The sequence below is a fragment of the Carya illinoinensis genome, chromosome 4 (genome assembly GCF_018687715.1).
Source record: "Carya illinoinensis cultivar Pawnee chromosome 4, C.illinoinensisPawnee_v1, whole genome shotgun sequence".
Taxonomy (NCBI): Eukaryota; Viridiplantae; Streptophyta; class Magnoliopsida; order Fagales; family Juglandaceae; genus Carya; species Carya illinoinensis.
In genome coordinates this window covers 13,402,009-13,421,502 of record NC_056755.1, presented here as the reverse complement: position 1 = coordinate 13,421,502, position 19,494 = coordinate 13,402,009, and the positions used below count along the sequence as shown (strand labels likewise).

The 19,494-nt window shown below is 33.8% G+C and overlaps 1 protein-coding gene across 1 annotated transcript; it reads left to right on the top strand.

Annotated features, from left to right (window-relative positions):
* Positions 1–3,332: 3,332 nt before the first annotated feature.
* On the top strand, positions 3,333–18,819 carry LOC122306258 (protein SULFUR DEFICIENCY-INDUCED 1-like). The gene is made up of 4 exons (XM_043118691.1): positions 3,333–3,425; positions 4,467–4,679; positions 4,774–4,929; positions 17,794–18,819. Exons 1-4 carry the CDS (start codon positions 3,333–3,335, stop codon positions 18,208–18,210), a joined length of 879 nt encoding a protein of 292 aa, XP_042974625.1. The 3' UTR covers positions 18,211–18,819.
* The last annotated feature ends 675 nt before the right edge of the window (positions 18,820–19,494 follow it).

The window sequence follows — 19,494 nt, the reverse complement described above, 5'->3', positions numbered from 1 at the left end:
CCAAAAAGCATTGGGAAGATCAGAACAAACATCAGAGATTAATCTCTGATTAAAATCAGCAATTTTTGATTGAAGCAGAGGATTAGACAAATGTTCAGAGATCTTTTTATATTTGATTTCCTGTTGAAGGGAATTCAAATGTTGGTTTTTTGCTAAAAGCAAGGATTTTAAGCTCTTATCAGTGTCGATTTCGACTTTTGAAGCAAAGGTAAATTTCACTTTCTGTCCAAAAGGATCAGTAGTGATTCCATCTTTGTCAGAAATAAAAGGATATAAAATAGAGATAAAAGGAATTCCTAATATGACTTTATCAGACATATTTCGGACAAGAACAGAAGGGATTTTAAAGCAAACATTATCTTGGCAAACATGAGCATTGCTTAGCTCATAATTGATCTTCATTCTAGAGCCGTTTGCCGCTGATAGCTTTTCAGTAGATTTTTCATAATATCTACTGGGAACTAATCCTTCTTGGATACAATTCATATCCGATCCGGAATCAATCATAGCAATAACAGAGAATTTGAAATCATGAGCAATGACAATGTTAACTCGTGAAAACCATTTAGGTGGAATGGAATGGCGAATTAAAGCAATCTGATTTTTTGAAGATTTCTCTTCATTTTTCTCAGAACTAGAAGGTTGCTCATCGTCAGAAGGGATGTTATGATCAAACTGTTTATCAATTTTAATACATAAAAGCTCTTGCTGTAAAGCAGAGTTTGAATCTTTGAGTTTATTGACCTCAGTCTTGAGTTCAATAATCTCTTTTTTGACTAGATTTACTTCATTTTGTAAATCTTGGGTGGAAACTTCTTTAGGTTTTTTCTTTTGAAACCTTTCTAAAGTTTCTTGAAAATTGATCCTTTGTTTAGGAGGCTCTGACTCAGGATGAGTTAGTGTCTTTTTGAGCTTAAGAAGGTATTCTTGTTTAAGCTCTGGATCCTGAATTTGTGAAATCATAGTTAATAAAAGATTTTCTTGTTCTTCACCTTTGGATAAAACATTAATTGTTTTTCCTGTAGGTTTGCAACAAGAGTCAGTGCAGTTACAACCAAGCTTGATAATGGGAGAATCATAAGATCCAGTTTCTGAGTGATATTCTGAATCACTAGAACTGAATTCACTCATGTCAGAGGAAGAAGCTTTCATTTCCATGAGTTGGAATAACTCTTCTTGATCAATGACACTAATATTCAACGCATTAAGCTTATTTTTGAACTTGTTAGGTTTCTGGGTACATTTATCAGCAAAATGTCCCTTCTTCCCACAATTAAAACATTTTCCTTTTGAAGCATTTTGGAAATTCTTCTTTTTAGGAAAGGATTTCTTGTTAGGAGATTTTTTGTAAAAATCATCACGGGGTTTTCTCTTGTAACCACCACGAGGTTTGGAAAACTGTTTAAACTGTTTGGGCTTTCGTCTAGAAGGAGCAATAGGAGGAAGGCCATATTGTTCACAAAATGTTCCCATTTCGTATTTGGCTTTCTTACTATTTTTCAATTGTTGACGAAGCATACGTTGATCATTACACATACTAATACCAAGTTTCTTAATTACACTGAAAATATCACCATAAGTGAGATTATCGTAATTAAGAAATCCTGAAATATCAGTAAGTTCATCCTTGACTTTGAGAGCAAAAAGATGGGGTAAACCATCGATGAATTTTTCCTTCCAGTAAGGCTTCTGACTGTCGTTTCGAAGCATTACTCTGGAGGTAAAAACATCTTGATACCATCTGTAGTCAGACATCTGACGGCATCGCAGATTATTTAAATAATCAGAAACACGATTTGTAATATTCGAAGGAGTACCAATAAAATGCTTAATAATAGTATAGATTAAAGTATTAACACCATCAAAAGGAGTAGAGTTAATAGCAGGATCAAAAACAGGAAGTCCATTGTCATCTTTTTTGACGGCATGTTGGATTGCTTCTCTGGTCTCCGGAAAAAGGTGTTTATCCCACCAGTTACGGATCATTCCAGTAAAACCAGTGGTTAAGATAACAACAATATCAGGTTCTCTAATATTATTATTAATGTAAGCATTTGCAACTAAAGACATTTTACTCATGGTATTTAGTATTTCCTGTTTAGACATTCCATCAATATTCCATTCGTAAGTTTTATCAGCTGAATAAGAGGATTGGGATTGGAAGATCTTTTCTTCGAATTGTAAATCAGGGGGGGTAGGTTTTGAATACCAATTTCTTGTAAAGCTCATTGGATTGGGTTTAGATTCAAGACCAGCAAGTTGGAAATTCTTTTCGAGTAAATCAATGTTTCGTACAGTTGAAGAATCACTTTCGGATGAGGCTTCATCTGTAGTTTGAATAAAACCATCTTCTTCCTCTTTGTTGGTCAAAGCATTTGAGGATTTTTCTGGTTTACTAGAGGAGGATTTTTCAGTCTTAATTTTTTGAAGCATTTGATTAATTTGATCAAGGGTTCGGGCTTGTTTGGTTTTGGGATCAAAGATTGGCCTTTTTTCTGGTAAAATAAGCAAAGAATTTTCAATAGACTGAGAAACAGGTTTTGAAGATTGGATAGAAATTGGATTTTCTATCTTTTCTTCGATTCTATCCAGTTGTTGTCCTATGGTTTGGAGACAAGTATTAGAAAAATTATTCTGTTGGATAATTTTCTTAGTTTCAGACAAAACTGTGTTAGTTTCACGATCATTGGACTCAGCATTAGGTGCTTTAAAAGGTGAAGCAGTTAAATCAACACCTAAATGGGAAATAATAATTGCCTCTGAAGGAGGGTGACTGGACTTAACAGTAGTCCTTCCTTCTTCCTTGACGAAATCAGTTTGTAAAACATTCAAACTATTTTTAGAAACATAGTAATTTTCAAGGAAATCAAAGAAGAGAATATGTTTTTGTTTGGTATTCATCTCTTCTTTCCATTTGCGTTTAACACGTGATTTTTCAAGATCAGAAAAAGTCGCATGATAAGTTTTTCTCTTATCACGGTTTTCTTTTGAATTGTAATCTTTGAACAAAGAAATTAGATCTATTTCAAAATAATTTCTGTTAATGACATTAAGCTGACTAGGTAAAGGAGCAATGGAAGCAGCCATATCTGAAGCTGTAGGAGACAATGTTGAAGCATCTTCATCATCCTTATTAGCTTCTTCTTTTATGGACTTGCCTTTAGATGTTTCAACATCTTTGGCTGAATAAAAGGTAGAGGTAATTTGAGAGGACGTAGAGAGCCCTTTCATTTTTAAATCAGAATTATTTTAAGGAAGGGAAACAACATGTTTTTTCCTATGCCATTTTAAGGAAAAAGGAAGGGAAACAACATGCTGCTCAGACATGCTGCATGTCTGAGCAGCATGTTGTTTCCCTTAAGGAAGGGAAACAACATGCTGTTCTAATACATTTTAAGGGAAACAACATGTCTGAGCAACAACATGTCTGAGCAACAATATATATATATATATTTATATATAAGATTTATGACGTAGTTGGAAAAATTAGCTTGAACAGTTGACCTTTAATTCCCAAAACTTTCCCAGAACAAGTAGAAAGATCGATCTAATCAAGTTAATCTCGATCCGTATATATAGTAAGTGCATATATATATTATATATAGTACGGATTATGGATATATATATATAATTATGCAAACCAACATGAATTCGAATACATAGCGATCTTATGGTTTCTCGTCATTGTATTAAATAAACCTAGCTCGGATTATTCCTGAGATGATCAACGTCAGATCTATTGTTTGAAGATCAGATCCTCTTAGTTTTTAAGGATAATTCTAGGTACAATATGGAATTCTTAAATCTGAGTTGATCACCAGGAAGAAGTTTTGGCTATAAATTAATTAATTATGAATCCAGTCCCTTCATTTTGTGGAAACCTTCCTCTTTCACTGTCATTTTATGCTTAGTATTGGTCCCACTCAGCCAAATGAACAAGATAGACTGAAAATTCTTTTAATCATTAATATTATTTGCATGTTTTATAAGTAAATTAGCTCATCACACCTCCTGAGCATGGTTTTCACAAGAAAATTTATATTTTCAAACCGGTGTAGAAGAGACACTCTCTATAGTACTATTGATATGACATGATTTAAACTATTCCTATAAATCAAATTCTACAATATCAACAGTATGTAAAGTGCCTCTTGACACCATGATCTAACATATCATATGAAGTCATAATTTATGATTTCAATTTGTGAGTTTACTTTTGTGAAATCTTTTAATTGCTGTAACAATTAATTCTTACTTTATATTGAGTTTCCTCTCCCTCCATCTATCTAGTACTGCCCTAAACAACATATCTTTATGCTAAACATAGAAGTCATGATATCTATTTGTTAAATTTAATTAACTGATTAGAAATTAACATGATCATGATCACTAGCTAATTAATTAAATGATATTGGTTAATTAATTATTTTCTTCAATTGGTATGGCAATTTGATCATGATGATCAGCTAGTCGAAAAGGATTCAGAAGCAGCCATAGTATTGTTTTGGAAGGCAATATATGCAGGAGATAGAGTGGAGAGTGCCCTAAAAGACATGGCTGTAGTGATGAAGCAACTTGATAGAACTGAAGAAGCCATTGAAGCGATAAAGTCTTTCAAAGGCCATTGCTCCAAACAAGCCCAGGAATCCCTCGATAACGTTCTCATTGATCTATACAAGGTATATGAACGCATATAATATTTTATGTATGCATGCACATATCAGTATCATTGATCGTGCATGGCTTTCTATGTATGTATTAATATTAATGCAGAAGTGTGGAAAAATAGAGGAGCAGATTGATCTGATAAAGCGGAAGCTAAGACTAATCTACCAAGGCGAAGCCTTCAATGGAAAACCCACAAAGACTGCACGCTCTCATGGCAAAAAGTTTCAAGTCTCCATCACACAAGAAACTTCAAGATTATTGGTATGCATGCACCTTAATAACTTATTAATTACATGCATGCATATATGCATGACAACTTCATTATCGTGTCTGATGATCAGCATTTTTAACTTACTAGACTGCTAGATCGTTAATGAATATCGTATCTTGACATGCATGATGTGTAAAAATATGCAGGATATTAATATATAGAATTAATGGCATAGTTGAAAGAGGAAATTAAGATATAACCAGCTTATAAATTTGTTTGCGCTTATACAACCATGCATTTTTATAGCTCGTATCTTTCATGGTTTATAAATAAATAAAATGACCTTCACATTGTAGAAAAATGGAGAAAAAAATGAACGAAAATCAAATAAAATATCGACAATATGGTGAGACTACCGTGAGAGTATTTGTCCCACAAGTTAGTAATGGACAAAGGGAATAAAGTGCCTTCATTATGCACCAATGACCCCTATTTATAGGGCAAGAGGCACAATCATTGGTAATACAATGATTGGAAAATGATATAACTATTAACAAGTGACACAACCTTTTGATTAAATCAAAATATTAGGTCTTTTGACACTTCCTCAACCATTACCCCCATGGAAATCATTACCATAGAGAGGATGTTATTTCAAGCAATACACCGTTTGGTGATCATACCCCTTAAAATTACATATTCTCCCACTTGATCACACAAAACGGTGATGATTCAGTTGAGTATTTTACCTTAATACCACTATAAGTTTTTCACTACTCAACTCTCATCTGCATACTTTTGTAGATCGATGTTAGAGCATGACAAGCCTCTACATGCACACGCTTTTGTCATTACTTTATCTGACTGCACCCTCCACCAGATGTACTTCCACTGACCACATATAAAGCGTGCCTTCATTTCACTAAAAAATTTAGTAAATGAATTCAATTTTTCATGACTGGATCAATAATCAATATCCTTGTCATAATTGACGACTTCAGCCAAATACATACACATGTATCGACCTGGGTTGAATTTTTGTTAAGTACTTCCACTTAAGGCTATTTTTGAGGTTTTCCTTATTCACGTTATTAGCAACTTTACAAATGACCAACCAATTATTTGATTAATAAACTTGCACTGAAATTTTATTAAGTACTCACCTTAAGGTCATTTATGAGGTTTTCCTTAATCACCTTACCAGTGGCTTTAAAAATGACCAAAATTTTCATTTGGGTATCACCCCATAACTCCAATTTTTTAGGCATCCCTAGAAGTTGCAGAGTTATGCATGTCAACTATGAGGTTGTTTCACCTAGGTTTCTCTCATCTTCATTCTAGTCATATGTTCTCTGAATTTCTTCAAAGATAATCCTTTGGTCATCGGATCTGCTATAATCCTTTGGTCATCGGATTTGCTACCATCTTGGTCGAGGAAATAAAATTAATCTTGATCTTACATCTTTCCACTATATCTAAAATATAGTGATAATGCACATCAATGTTTTTTTCCTTGAAAGTCTATGTTCCACTTTTTATCAATGAGATAGCCGACTAATTTATCCAAAACACATTAATTGATTCTATAGATGTACCCAAAATTTAAGCTTTCGATAAAACGTTTCATCCACACTGCATTACTCACTGTATTACTACAAGCAATATATTTTGCTTCTATGGTAGACTTAGCAACACAACTTTGTTTCTTACTTAACCAAGAAACTGTTGTTCCACCAAATAGAAATATACGTCCAGATGTAGATTTTCTATCATCTACATCACTTTCAAAATCAACATCACTATAGCCAATTAATTCTAAATCATTGATCCCAAAGCACAATTTTAAATTTTTGGTACCTAGTAAATACCTTAATATACGATTCACTGCTTGCCAATGTTTCTTACCTAGATTAGATTGATATCTGCTTATCAATCCTATAGCATGACAAATATTTGGTCCTGTACTTGTCGTTGCATACATGAGACTTCCCACAGCTTGAGCATAGGAAACTTTAAGTATTTCACTTGTTATTGTATACATGAAGCTTCACTCATATCTTTTATTTCAAATTTAGGTTTCAAGAATTCTTTTGTTTCATTCATCATATTTGGACAATTACTTGCCAGTAATATATCATCAACATATAATGATAATAATGTTAATTTTTTTTTATCATTTTTCAATATGTATACATAGTGATCTAGTAGACTCATTTCATATTCCATTTCTAAAATGGCTTAGTAAAATTTCAAGTACCATTGTCTTGAAGATTGCTTAAGTCCATACAGTGACTTCTTCAACTTATAGGTTTTTTTCTTCATGTCCTTTAATTTGGAATCCTTCTAGTTCAATTATAAAGATATCATCTTTTAATTGAAAAGTTATATTTACATCTAATTGATGTAATTCCAAATTCATCCTGACAATAATAGACATCATAATCTTTATGTATGTAAACTTCACCACAGGAGAATATGAAACTAGAAAGTTTACATCTAGTTGTTGGGTATATCCCTTAACCATTAACCTTGCATTATATCTTTCTAAACTACCATCAACTTTAAATCTTCTTCTGAGAACCTATTTACAATTAATAGCTTTTCTATTTTTTGGAATATCTATTAACTTCCAAACATTATTTTTGTTTATTGATTCTATAATTTTATCTTTCATGGTCTAAAGCCATTTATCTATATTGATACTATTGATTGCCTCAAAAAAATTTTCAGGATCATTTTCTAAATTTTTCAAACTGGTATTTAGTGCATAGTGATCTTGAAATAATATCAATAGTCATTTGGTTCTTTTACTCCCACTATCTCTAACATCAATACTTAAATATTGATTTTCATCTGAATTTCTTTTATTTTTATTATTCTATATCTTAATAATATTAGAATTTTTATTGTCGAACTTTGTGGAGATCTGTTGATTTTCTAAATCATTTAATAAATCTATCTGATCAACTGGAATTATTAAGTTTGTATTTTTCAAGAAAACGATATCTCTAATTTCTATCAATCCTCTTTCCGAATGATAAAATTTGTAACTACTTTCGTTTTTTACATACTTAATAAACTTGCATTCCCAGGGTTTACTTTTCAATTTATCCCTTAGTGGCTTTGGGATAAGTACTTGTACCTTACAACCCCACACTTTAAGTTTACTTAAGTTTAGTTTATGTCCCATCTATATCTCGTAAGGTGTAAGAGATTTTGCTTTCAGTTCAAACTTATTTAATATATATTGCAATCGAAAATGTTTCACCCCAATAGTGTGTTGCTAGATCAGCATATGCCATCATCAATCTCGTCATATCTAATAAAGTTCTATTTCTTCTTTTTGTAATACCATTTTGTTGAGCTTTATATGACATATATAAATCTATCTTATACCATTCAGTTTGTAGAAATCATCCAAACCTTTAAATTCATCTCCTTTGTCACTATTCAAACATCTAATGGGCCTACCCAACTGGGTTTTTACTTTTACGTTATATTTTTTAAATTTCTCAATTGCCTCAAATTTATGTTTGAGTAAATAGATATGCCCATATCTTGAATAATCATTAATAAAAGTAATAAAATACTCAATTCCTCTATGGGTTTTAGTTTTAAAATGTCCACAACTACCAGAATGTATAATTTCAAGTAAATTTGTAGGTTTTCAGCTTTTTGAAAAACATTTACTACTCATTTTTACTTTGATACATGATTCACATATATCAAAATTATCTGAGTTTATTTGTAGTATTAATCTAGTTTTATACATTCTGATCATTTTATTTTTATTTATATGACCTAATCTTAAATGCCATAAATATGTATAATCAGTAGACACATTGAAATAATTAGAAATAGATACTTTATTAATATCAACATTCAGTACATACATATTGTGATCTTGCTTGCCTTTCACTAATACATTAGTCTTACTTATTACAACAGTTCTAGGCTTAAGTTCAACTGTATAGCCTTTATGATCTAGTACATGCATTGATACTAAATTCTTACGAATACTAGGTACATATAATACATCATTAAGTAAAATAACAAAACCATTCACTTTAACTTTACATATAACTTACCCCAAGACATTAAAGTATGTGTTGTTGCCCATATATACTCTTTGCTCATCTATTTGTTTATCTTCAAGTTTGACAAACATATTTTTGTTCCTATATATATGTCTTGTTGTTGTATAGTCAACCCACCATGAATCTAACAGTGGTTCTACGAGCATTACTTTTGAGACTGTCATCACAATTTCTTTACCTTCTTGTGCCTTTTCCTTATTAGAACATTGTGATTTGTAATGCTCATTCTTTCTACACTTAAAACAATTCTCAGTAAATAGTTTACTTTATTTATTTTTCAATCATCTCTATTTCTTAAACTATTTTGGCTTCATCTTGTTCTGTGTAGAACGCTTATCCTGAGCCATCAATAAGTTTGATGATTCACCATCTTTATTCATCCTCTTCATCTTTTCTCCTTCAAATACTAAAAGTATTGGAAGCAATGTCATTGTTATTTCACTCCTACTATGTGTTAAAGAAGTAACAATGTGATCCCAAGATGAAGGAAGACTCTTTAGTATGGTGGTTAGTTGCATTTTATTAATGAGAGAATAACCAGCATCATATAATTTTTTTGCAATCAACTCTATTTAAAGTACATGATCTCTAATGTCATCATTCTCTTTCATACAAATTCGGTTATGCTTATCCAATAATAACCATATATAAGTATCCGATCTTAAATCATACTTTACCTCAATTGCATTCATAATTTTTTTAGTAATTTCATAATCTTCAAATAGAGGAACGATGTGATCATTCATACAATGAAAAATTAAAGCTTTTGCCCATGTATTGTGTTCTTTCCATTTATTTTTGCTTCGTGTGTTACTTCCATTCCCATTTTCTACACTTTTTTATGGCTTTGGTGTTGTCAATGTATGTAAGGTATTTTTATGGGTTAGAAGAAAAGTTATATGCCTTTTCCAAACTTAGAAACTTCTTCCATTCATATTTTCTATTCCCGAGGGATCAATATTTTTCTTCGGTGTCATAAATATGAAACCTTAAAAATTAACAACCAAAAGAAAAATTTAGAAATAATAAATGTGTTCTATTATAAATAAATTAAATACAATAGTTCAACTCTAAAAAATTAAAATTATTACAAACTCAATAGTAATAATAATCTTTGGATTTAATCCAATGTGGTAGCCTCAAAATTCTCATATTATATTTTAAATAAGGAGAATAATGGAAGTGATATCTGATCGAGTATTCTCACGAACTTTTCTTTATGTTTCTCCAATTTCAAAGTATTGCTGGCGATAATCTTGACTACAAGGTGCTCTATAATGATTTGACAAAAAATTTGAGGCATAACAACTTTTGAACGGACCAAATCATTCTTGAAATGACCCTGAATGACCCAAAATACTAAATCTAGCCAAAACTGATCTAGAAAACTGAGTCAACTGGTTCCAACAGGGTCTAGGAGAAGAAAGCCGGTGGTCAATGACTCGTTCCTTCTCTCCACTCATGGCTCGGCTCAAAGATTGGCATGCAGCTCGACTTGAGTTTGCAAAAAGTGGGTCGGCTTGTGGGATGGTGATTTGGGCTTGGGTCCAATTCTTTATGAGCCCATGGGCTTCTGTAAAATGGGTTGGAGGCCTGGCCCATATTCGAGCCGTTTGGAGTGAGCCCATTTCGGATGAAACAACATCGTTTAGTTTAGCCGAAACAATGTTGTCTTGCTTCTTATGGGTGGCTTCCAACGTCTTCGAAATGATATCATTTGGTCCCTTACTTGAAATGGCATTGTTCGATGTAAGTTTTGGATCCTCAAACGTGGCCAAAATGACAATGTTGTTTTGGTCGTATTGTTCCTCACTTGGCTTAACAACGATGTCGTTTAGCCAAGAATAATTTGGATTCTTCTTACCATTGGCAATGCGTTGTCCAAAAACGTTGCCTTCTTCTTCCTCGCGCAAACTGAAATCAGTTTCTGTGAATGACTGATTAGTGCTTCCATCCAACGAGATTGACAACGGTGACCAAGTTTCCGATGAGTCCCCAACACTCTTGAATCCCTAAAATAGTAACATTGCGTGTAAATTTGTTGGACAGTGCATTGTTTTTTTGTATAAAAAAGTGTCAATAATTTTCTTCAAAATAATAACAATTTACAAGATTTTGAAGATTTCCAGTATACTCTAGACCTTCCATTGTAATTTGAAAAGAGTCTTTTCTTTAGATTCGAAATTCTCCGAAGATGATTGTAATATGCAAGTGTGGTTTTCAAATCAAGCACTTACCTCTTAATCATCTTCTTAATGTGCAAAATTAACCCCACTATCATGACCTGACTCTAATGCCACTGTAGAAAAATGGAGAACAAAAATAGCCAAAAATCTACAATATGGTGATACTCTCGTAAGGGTATTTTTCCGATAAGTTGGTAATGGACAAAAAGAATTAAGTGTCCTCATTATGTACCAATGATCCATATTTATAGGTCATGAGACATAGTTGGTAAAGGGCACAACCATTGTTGGCAAAAGACACAACCATTAACAAGCGACACAACCTTCTGACTAAATCAAAAAGTTGTATCTCTTGACACTTCCTCAACCATCATCCCTCATGGGAATCATTACCATGGAGACGATATCATTCCAAGGGATATACCGTTTGGTGATCACATTTCTTAGAATTACACACACGCACACAATATATATATACACAAAAATTCCTAGCCATGCATGTTTAACACTTAGGGCTAATTTAGGGAGTGATATAAGAATTTTGTAAATAGTAGTAAGATAGTTTGTAAATAGTAATAAGATAGTTTGAGTTGAGTATATTTTGAGTTTTGGGAAAGGAAAAGAAAATGTTGAATAAAAAATATTATAAAGTTAAAATATTCTAATTATAGTTTTATAATATTATTTTTATTTAGAGACTTGAAAAAGTTGGAATTGATATATAGCTGCATGTTTTGGGTGCATTGATCCTCTCATCTATGTAAGGAGGGGTTTTTTCTTTGCTATGCCAAAGGTTGTGTCTCTTAGATGGTGATATGGAGTAACAACTAGAGAAAATGTAGGCCACCTTTAGTCTTACTAATTAAGAAAGAAAAGAGGTTTTCCTATCTCCTTCAACCATTCACGAGTCTATTTCAAAAGGTAAAACTTGTCTACTTGCACTGGTTGTTACTAAAAAAAGATGAACATGGAGGCTTTTAATCAACCATATCTACAATCTGGACACCTGAGGGGTGGATTCGGTTGAAGGATGTTGAGGATAACATAATTCTAGTGGAGTTTCAGAAGGAGTATGACAAGGTAAGAGTCTAACAAGGGAAGCCTTGGTCTTTCGATAGAATGTTGGTCTATTTACATGAGCTTGATGGCCATATTCCTCCAAAAAATATCCATTTCTCATCTAAAGTGTTCTGGGTGCAAGTACATAACATGTCGCTTGCTAGAATGTCAAGAGAAGTGGGTAATTTGATATGTCAGGGACTTGCCAAGGTTATGGAAGTGAAAGTTGATGGTAATGGATTTGGCTAGGGCCAGTTTCTACGTTTGAAGGTGGAGATTGATATAACTCAACCTTTGATCCAAGGTAGATTCTTGTTTATTGAAGGCAGAAAAATATGGCTTCCTTTTAAATATGAATGACTCCATTTGTTTTGTCTTCAATGTGGAGTTATCAAACATGCAAAAAGAAGTTGTTCTTTGGTTGGCAAAATGTTGGACTCATCAGGGAGAATAAACCTCAATATGGTTTATGGCTTCGTGCAACACCCTTAAAGTTTGGTGCATCCAGGAAGTATGGAGGTCAAGAACTGTCTCATGAAAGCAGTAGTGGAGGCCCAATGAGAAAACCAAAAAGGAAAGTATTAAGGTGAACTCTGCACTGCAAGAGCTATCTATGAATCCATGGAAGGAACATACAATAATTCAGGAGGATCCCGGGTCTTTGGGCAAAGTTCCAAACTCAACAATTTTTTCTTTTCCATATAAAAAAAGCAAATTCAAAGGAAATTCCATTACCTCATAATAAAGATCTTTTCTTATTTGATAGTGGTCTAAGAAAGGAAACACAGATAATGGAGGAAAGATTTGACTTGATGAAGGAGGATCTTATTAAAGCATCTAAAGGCAAGTTTCAAAAGGGACTAATCGTCCAACCTGTGAGCATTAGAAAGGAAGTGTCTATATCGAATCAGGTTAATTCAATGGATCATTTCTTTACTACTCAGATTCAAGAATTAGCAAAGACTAAAAAGCAAGCTAGTTGGAAGAGAAGAGCCAAGGACAAGTATTTCCACTAATGCCCATAGTATGCAATCTGTTATATTTGGAGGTTCCAAGAGGGGTAGTAGGAAGTTGGCAGAGAGGTAGCAAGATGGAGGGCTTTTTAAGAAGGTAAAAACTATACTCTAACCTGGAGAGAGCTTAAACCAGGAAGGGTTGGTGGAGGCTACTATGCAGCCCCACCAACAACAATGATTTGCTTTAGTTGGAACTGCTAAAGGCTTGGAAACCTTTGGACAGTTCGAGAGCTTCACACTTTTGTGAAGAACAAGAGCCCAAGTTTTATTTTCCTAATTGAGACTAAGTGTAATAGAGGAAAATTTGAAACAGTGAGAACAAGGATAGGTTTTGAACATAATTTTGTGATTGACAACAAAGGCCTTAGTGGAGGTACTGCTTTTCTATGGAGATGGGATCATGCTATGGAGTTGGAATCATACATAGGGAATCATATTTTCTTGAGATTTTCACATCTTGTAGTAGGGAAGGATTGGATACTAACTAGATTCTATGGAAACCCTTTGACCTCCAAGTTGAGACTTGACAACTGGAGACTTTTCAAACCTCTTATACCTTCTCCTGGCATAGGGTGGATTTGTATGGGAGACTTTAAAGAGATATTACACCAGAATGAAAAGTATGTGGCAGCCATGAGGTCTTATGGCCAAATGAAAGAATTCAGATTAGCTGTGGAGGATAATGATTTGAGTGACCTAGGCTTTGTTGGAGACATGTTTACATGGAGTAACATAAGAGAAGGGGGACAATTCACTAAACAAAGCCTGGATAGAGTGTTCAAATAGAAGAGATAAACCATTCAGGTATGAAGCTAAATAGGCTCTTAGGGAGGATTGTTTACTTTTAGTGAAGGGGGAATGGCAGAAACCTATGTTGGCTAATCACAAACTGGCAATGGCACAAAAGGGCTCCAAAGATGCAAAGCTAAGTAGATGAGCAGAAGTAAGCTGACTTTTGAAAATTCTAAAAGACTTATCAACTCCAAACTTGCTTAGCTCTCAAGGGCACAAGAGTTCAACAAGGGTGAAATGGGCATCAGAATCAAAGAATTAAAAAAGGAAGTTGACTTACTCCTAGAAAGAGGATATTAAATGAAAGCAGAGGGCTAAGCCAAAATGGCTCAAAGAAGGTGACAGAAATACCAAGTTTTTCCACCAATGTTCTAATCAAAGAAGGAAAACCAATTCTATCCACAAAATTCTTGGTGATTCAGGTTCTGTGCGTCACACTCTAGAAGAAATCAGTGCTTAGTTCCAACATTTCTTTTAGGGGCTTTTTTTAACAAGTAATCTTGAAGGGATTGAGAGATGTCTGAGGCATATGAATCGTGTTGTGACTGAAGATATGAACAACATATTGACTAAGAAGTTCAATGCTATGGAAGTGAATGAGGCTGCGTTTCAGATAAAACCCCTCAGTTCCCTAGGTCTAGATTTCTTTCCTCTTGCTTTTGATCAAACTCCTTGGGATTATGTTGGAAAAGAGGTTATTGAAGTAGTCCTATATGCTCTCAACTCTGCTGGTTTGGTTACTGACATCAATGATACATTCTTGGCTCTTATTCCTAAGCTGAAATCTCCCATTAAGGTGTCTGACTTTAGGCCTATTAGTTTTTCCAATGTTCTCTACAAAATTATCTCAAAAACTATTGCAAATAGGCTGAAGAGGATTCTACCAGATATTATTTTTCCAACTTAGTCAACTTTTGTCCCAAGGAGGCTAATCTTTGATAATATCATTGTTGCTTTTGAGGCCATGCATACCATGAATAGGTGATTATTAGGCAAATATGGTTTTATGGCCCTAAAGCTAGACATGAGCAATGCCTATAATCGAGTTGAGTGGGTTTTGCTAAGAGCTGTTATGAGCAAGATGGGTTTTGCACAGAGTTGGATAGAGTTAATAATGAAGTGTGTTGATTTTGTATCCTACTCTATTTTGTTAAATGGTATTTCTTAGCCTTTTTTCAAACCATCTAGAGGTATTAAGCAAGGTGATCATTTATCACCTTACCTTTTTATCTTTTGTGCAGAAGCATTGAGCTCCCTGTTAAATAATGCTGAGATGATAGGTGATATAACTGGAGTCTCTCTTGCAAGAGGCAAGCTTCATATTAATAATCTCTTTTTTGCATATGATAGTCTGCCATGCTGCAATGCGAATTCACTCAAATGGAGTAGGTTGATTTTTCTGCTAAACATTTATGAACATGCATCTAGATAAAGACTCAACAAGGAAAAGAACTCTATCCAATTCAGCAAGAATACCTTGAGAGAGGCGTAAGATTTAATCTTGAGCATTGCAGGTATTAGATAAAGCATCCCTTATGAGAAGTAGCTTGGTTTACTAGCCTCGATTGGTAGAGCTCAAGCCAGGTCCTTTGGAAGCATCCTAGATAAAGTGAGACACAAAATCATCAACTTTAAGTCAAGTCTCTCTCACATGCTGCTAAAGAAATTCTTCTGAAAGCTGTTGTTCAAGCCTTACCTACTTATTATATGAGAGTTTTTAAACTCCCTCATAATTTGATCAGAGAGATTAACAAGGTGATGTAGCACTTTTGATGGGAGCAGCAAGAAAGGGAGAGGAAAATTCACTGGATTTCTTGAAACACAATGGGGAAGTCTAAGGTAGTGGGAGGATTGAGTTTTAGAAAGCTAGAAAGCTTCAACTTGGCTACGCTAGCAAAACAAGGATGGAGGTTACTTCAAGACCCTCAGTCACTAGCATCCCAAGTTTTAAAACTGAAATATTTTCCAAAAGTCCACTTTTTTTAAGCTAAACTGTGGGTAAACCTTCTTTCATTTGGAGAAGCATTTTAGCTACTAGATCATTAATTCAAAAAGGCACTATGCGAAGAATTGGAAATGGGAGAGAGGTTCATATTTGGAAAGATAAGTGGATTTCAAAACCCAGACACTAATCAATGGAGGCCTTCTTTAATTATAGAAATGTTCTCGAGGGAGGAAGCTAAGATTATTATGAATATTCTCATTAGTTTCACCAATAAACTAGATAAATTGATATGGTCTAGTTCTTCTAATGGACAATTCACAGTAAGGAGTATCTACCATTTTCAAAAGGAATTGGTAGAATTATCAAAGGGCCAACTTTCTTGCTCTAATAATGGAAGTGTAATGTGGTCAGTTTTATGGAAGCTGAATATCCCTCAAGCTGATAGGATCTCTTTCGAAAGCTTGTGTAGAAGGCCTTCCTACTAATGTGAAACTGTACAAAAAAAAAAAAAAAAAGGTGATAGATAGTCCAAGATGCCCTTTCTGTTTTGAAGATGAATTTATTTTTCATGTTATATGGTCGTATCAAGCTACACAGGATGTATGGAGCCAATGCTCTAAACTGATTCAGAAAAAGGTTTTCCAACAGAAGACATTTTTTTGAACTAGTTGTGGAATTTTGCTTAAACTTTGAGTCAATAGTTGTGGAAGAGGTAACAGTGGTAGCAAGAAGAGTATGTCAAAGAAGAAACCAATTTGTCTTTCAAAGTGAGTTCAAGCATTCATATGTGGTAGCATAGCAGTCTAAAGAGCTTCTATAGGACTTGCAATCTAATCTCTTGGAGAAGGTTACCACTTCTGGAGTGCCTAGTACTCTGATACCAGTGTGGAAACCTCCCGTTTTAAATTGTTACAAAATCAATTGGGATATTGCAACAGATAGACTTAAGGGCATGATTGGGATTGGAGTAGTAATTAGAGATTGTGAAGGGCCAGTGTTAAGTTGCTTGAGATTTAATTGACCATTAGCTTTTGATCCTTTATTGGTAGAAGCTACTGGGGCCTTACATGCAATCATGTTTAGCTTGGAGTTGGAGTTGCAAACTATTATCCTTGAAGGTGATTCTCTATAGGTGATCAATGATATCTAAGGAGAAGGGTAACTGATCTATCTATGGGATGGTGATTAACGACATCAAGTCTAAATTGTAAAATTTCTCTTCCTAGTCTATTCATCATGCGCGCAAGGAGACTAATGTTGTTGCTCATACATTAGCAAAATTTGCTTTACTTGTTCCTAATGTAGTAGTGAATATGGAGGAAACTCCTTCCTGTATTTTTTCTTTGCTTTGAGAGCATTGATGAATAAAAATTTTCCTCTAAAAAAAAAAAAAAAAAAAAAAGAGTTGGATTTTTTTTTTATCTTTTATTTGAAAGTTTGAAAAAATTGGTTGAAAATTTTGTATTTGAATTATGTTTAGGAATAAGATGGATGAGATGAAATGAAATGATTTTAGATGAAATTTTTTTTATCTCATATGAGGCCCCAAAACTGCCCTTAATTTGTCAATATATATATATATATATTTGAAGTGCTTGAAGGCATTGTTGTGATTACCAGGGATGTTTGCCTCAAGTTCATTTTCTGCAAGTGAGAGATAGATAAACACATAAAATAATTCATTCCGGAAGTGTTTTATATTTCTCTCCTACGACCCTTAAATTGAGACAACAACTTGAATTGATATTTTTCCATATCGACTAAAGTACCCATGTTTCTTTGCCTTTCATTAAGTACTACTTACATGAAATGATGACAGGGAAATTTGGGTTGGGCGTACATGAAGAAATCAAACTTTATGATGGCAGAGGTGGTATACCAGAAAGCACAGATGATCAATCCAGATGCCAATAAGGCTTGTAATTTGGTATTTTGCCTGATCAAACTGGCTCGATATGATGAAGCATTTTCTATTATTCAAGATGTTTTACAAGGTAGACTTCCAGATTCAAATGAATGCAAGTCAAGGAAACGAGCCCAGGAACTGATAATGGAGCTTAAATCCAGATGCCACCCTTCACTACCGTTAATGGAGTCATCAGATGATCATGATCATATAGTAGTACCAGGCCTTGATGATGATTTTATTAAAGGACTTGAGCAGTTGATGAATGAATGGGGTCCATTGAGATCAAAGAGACTGCCCATCTTTGAAGAGATCTCTCCCTTTAGCTAGGAATGATGAGCTCTCATGTTAGATAATATTTGTTTCTTTTTTACTTGTTCATAAGGGGTTTCAGATTGTGGTTTGTGGGAGAGGGGGGGCTGAGAATAGTTATTTCTGGGTAGAATAGTATAAGGTTCTATTGAAAATAAATGGGCGAAAAGAAAGACTATGAGGCTTGTTCTGCACAATGTATTCTCCACGCAGTAGTTGTTTGGGAAACCAATCACCAACCTGTTTTGGGTTTCGACAAAATTGGCTTTTCTTCCAAGTAGAAAGGAATATATATGTATACATATAGAAAACCTGGTAAGATGAAGAATTCTGATTATCATGACTGAAATCTTCATTATTTAGGCAGTTGAAAAAATCTGCCTTTATTAATGGCGCCTCCCACTTGTGAAGTTTACAAATGGACAGAGGTAATTTGTCGTTAGGATAAATATTTTTCGAAATTAGTGTGCTAGTTACAAATTTCTAAACACCAAATCGAACTAGCTGAGGAGGTTGTTTACAGGCATATGATATTTGTTGCTTTGAGAGAAGAACTTGGAATCTTGTAATTTATTTAAGGCACGAATGCTTATTATAAGTTGGCTTCTGTGTCCATTTGTTTTCTTGACAACTGAATTAAGGGTAAGTTTCTAGTAGAAGAACATTAAGTTTGTTGGTTTGTGAGAAAGAGGAGCAACTATGTAATATTTACTTCATTTTTTGTTGGAATGGCTGCTGTAGAGTCCAATCTTTCCCTTCTTTTCCTACGCTTATTGGAAACCAAATTATCTATATTATTCATGTTTGGGATTATGGTTGTCATTTACCTTATTTTATCTAAAGAAACAATCTGGGAAATATGGGAAAATAATACAGAAATGCTTTATCTTTACCAGTATTTTTATTTGTATGAAAGAAAATGGAGTTTGAACAGCATGAGGCCTAAAGGAATCATTAATTCACCATGACCTGTAACCGCTTGTCATGGTTTATCTAGTTCTCGCATTGTGAAGAGAGAGGTCCTTCCACTGTTTCAGCATCTCCAGTCTTGTCTACTTGGTGTATAGAAGTTAAAGGCATCATTTGATTGTTGAGATAAGATGAGATGAAAAATTTGTGAATAATAGTGAAATGATTTAAGTTACAATGTTTTATGGAGTTTCAGGAGGAAAGAGAGAAAATTAAATAAAAATATTATAAAATTAAATTATTGTTAGAATATAATTTTTAATATTATTTTTGTTTTAGAATTGGAACAAGTTGAATTATTTTTTGTATTTTGTTTAAAAGTTTGGAACAGTT

Excerpts from the sequence above, each read along its gene's own strand:
- LOC122306258 (XM_043118691.1), top strand. The coding sequence starts at position 3,333 with ATGTCTGAGCAGCATGTTGTTTCCCTTAAGGAAGGGAAACAACATGCT. Across the intron at positions 3,426-4,466 it reads ACATGTCTGAGCAACAACAT|CTAGTCGAAAAGGATTCAGA; the intron begins GTCTGAGCAACA and ends CATGATGATCAG. Across the intron at positions 4,930-17,793 it reads AAGAAACTTCAAGATTATTG|GGAAATTTGGGTTGGGCGTA; the intron begins GTATGCATGCAC and ends AAATGATGACAG.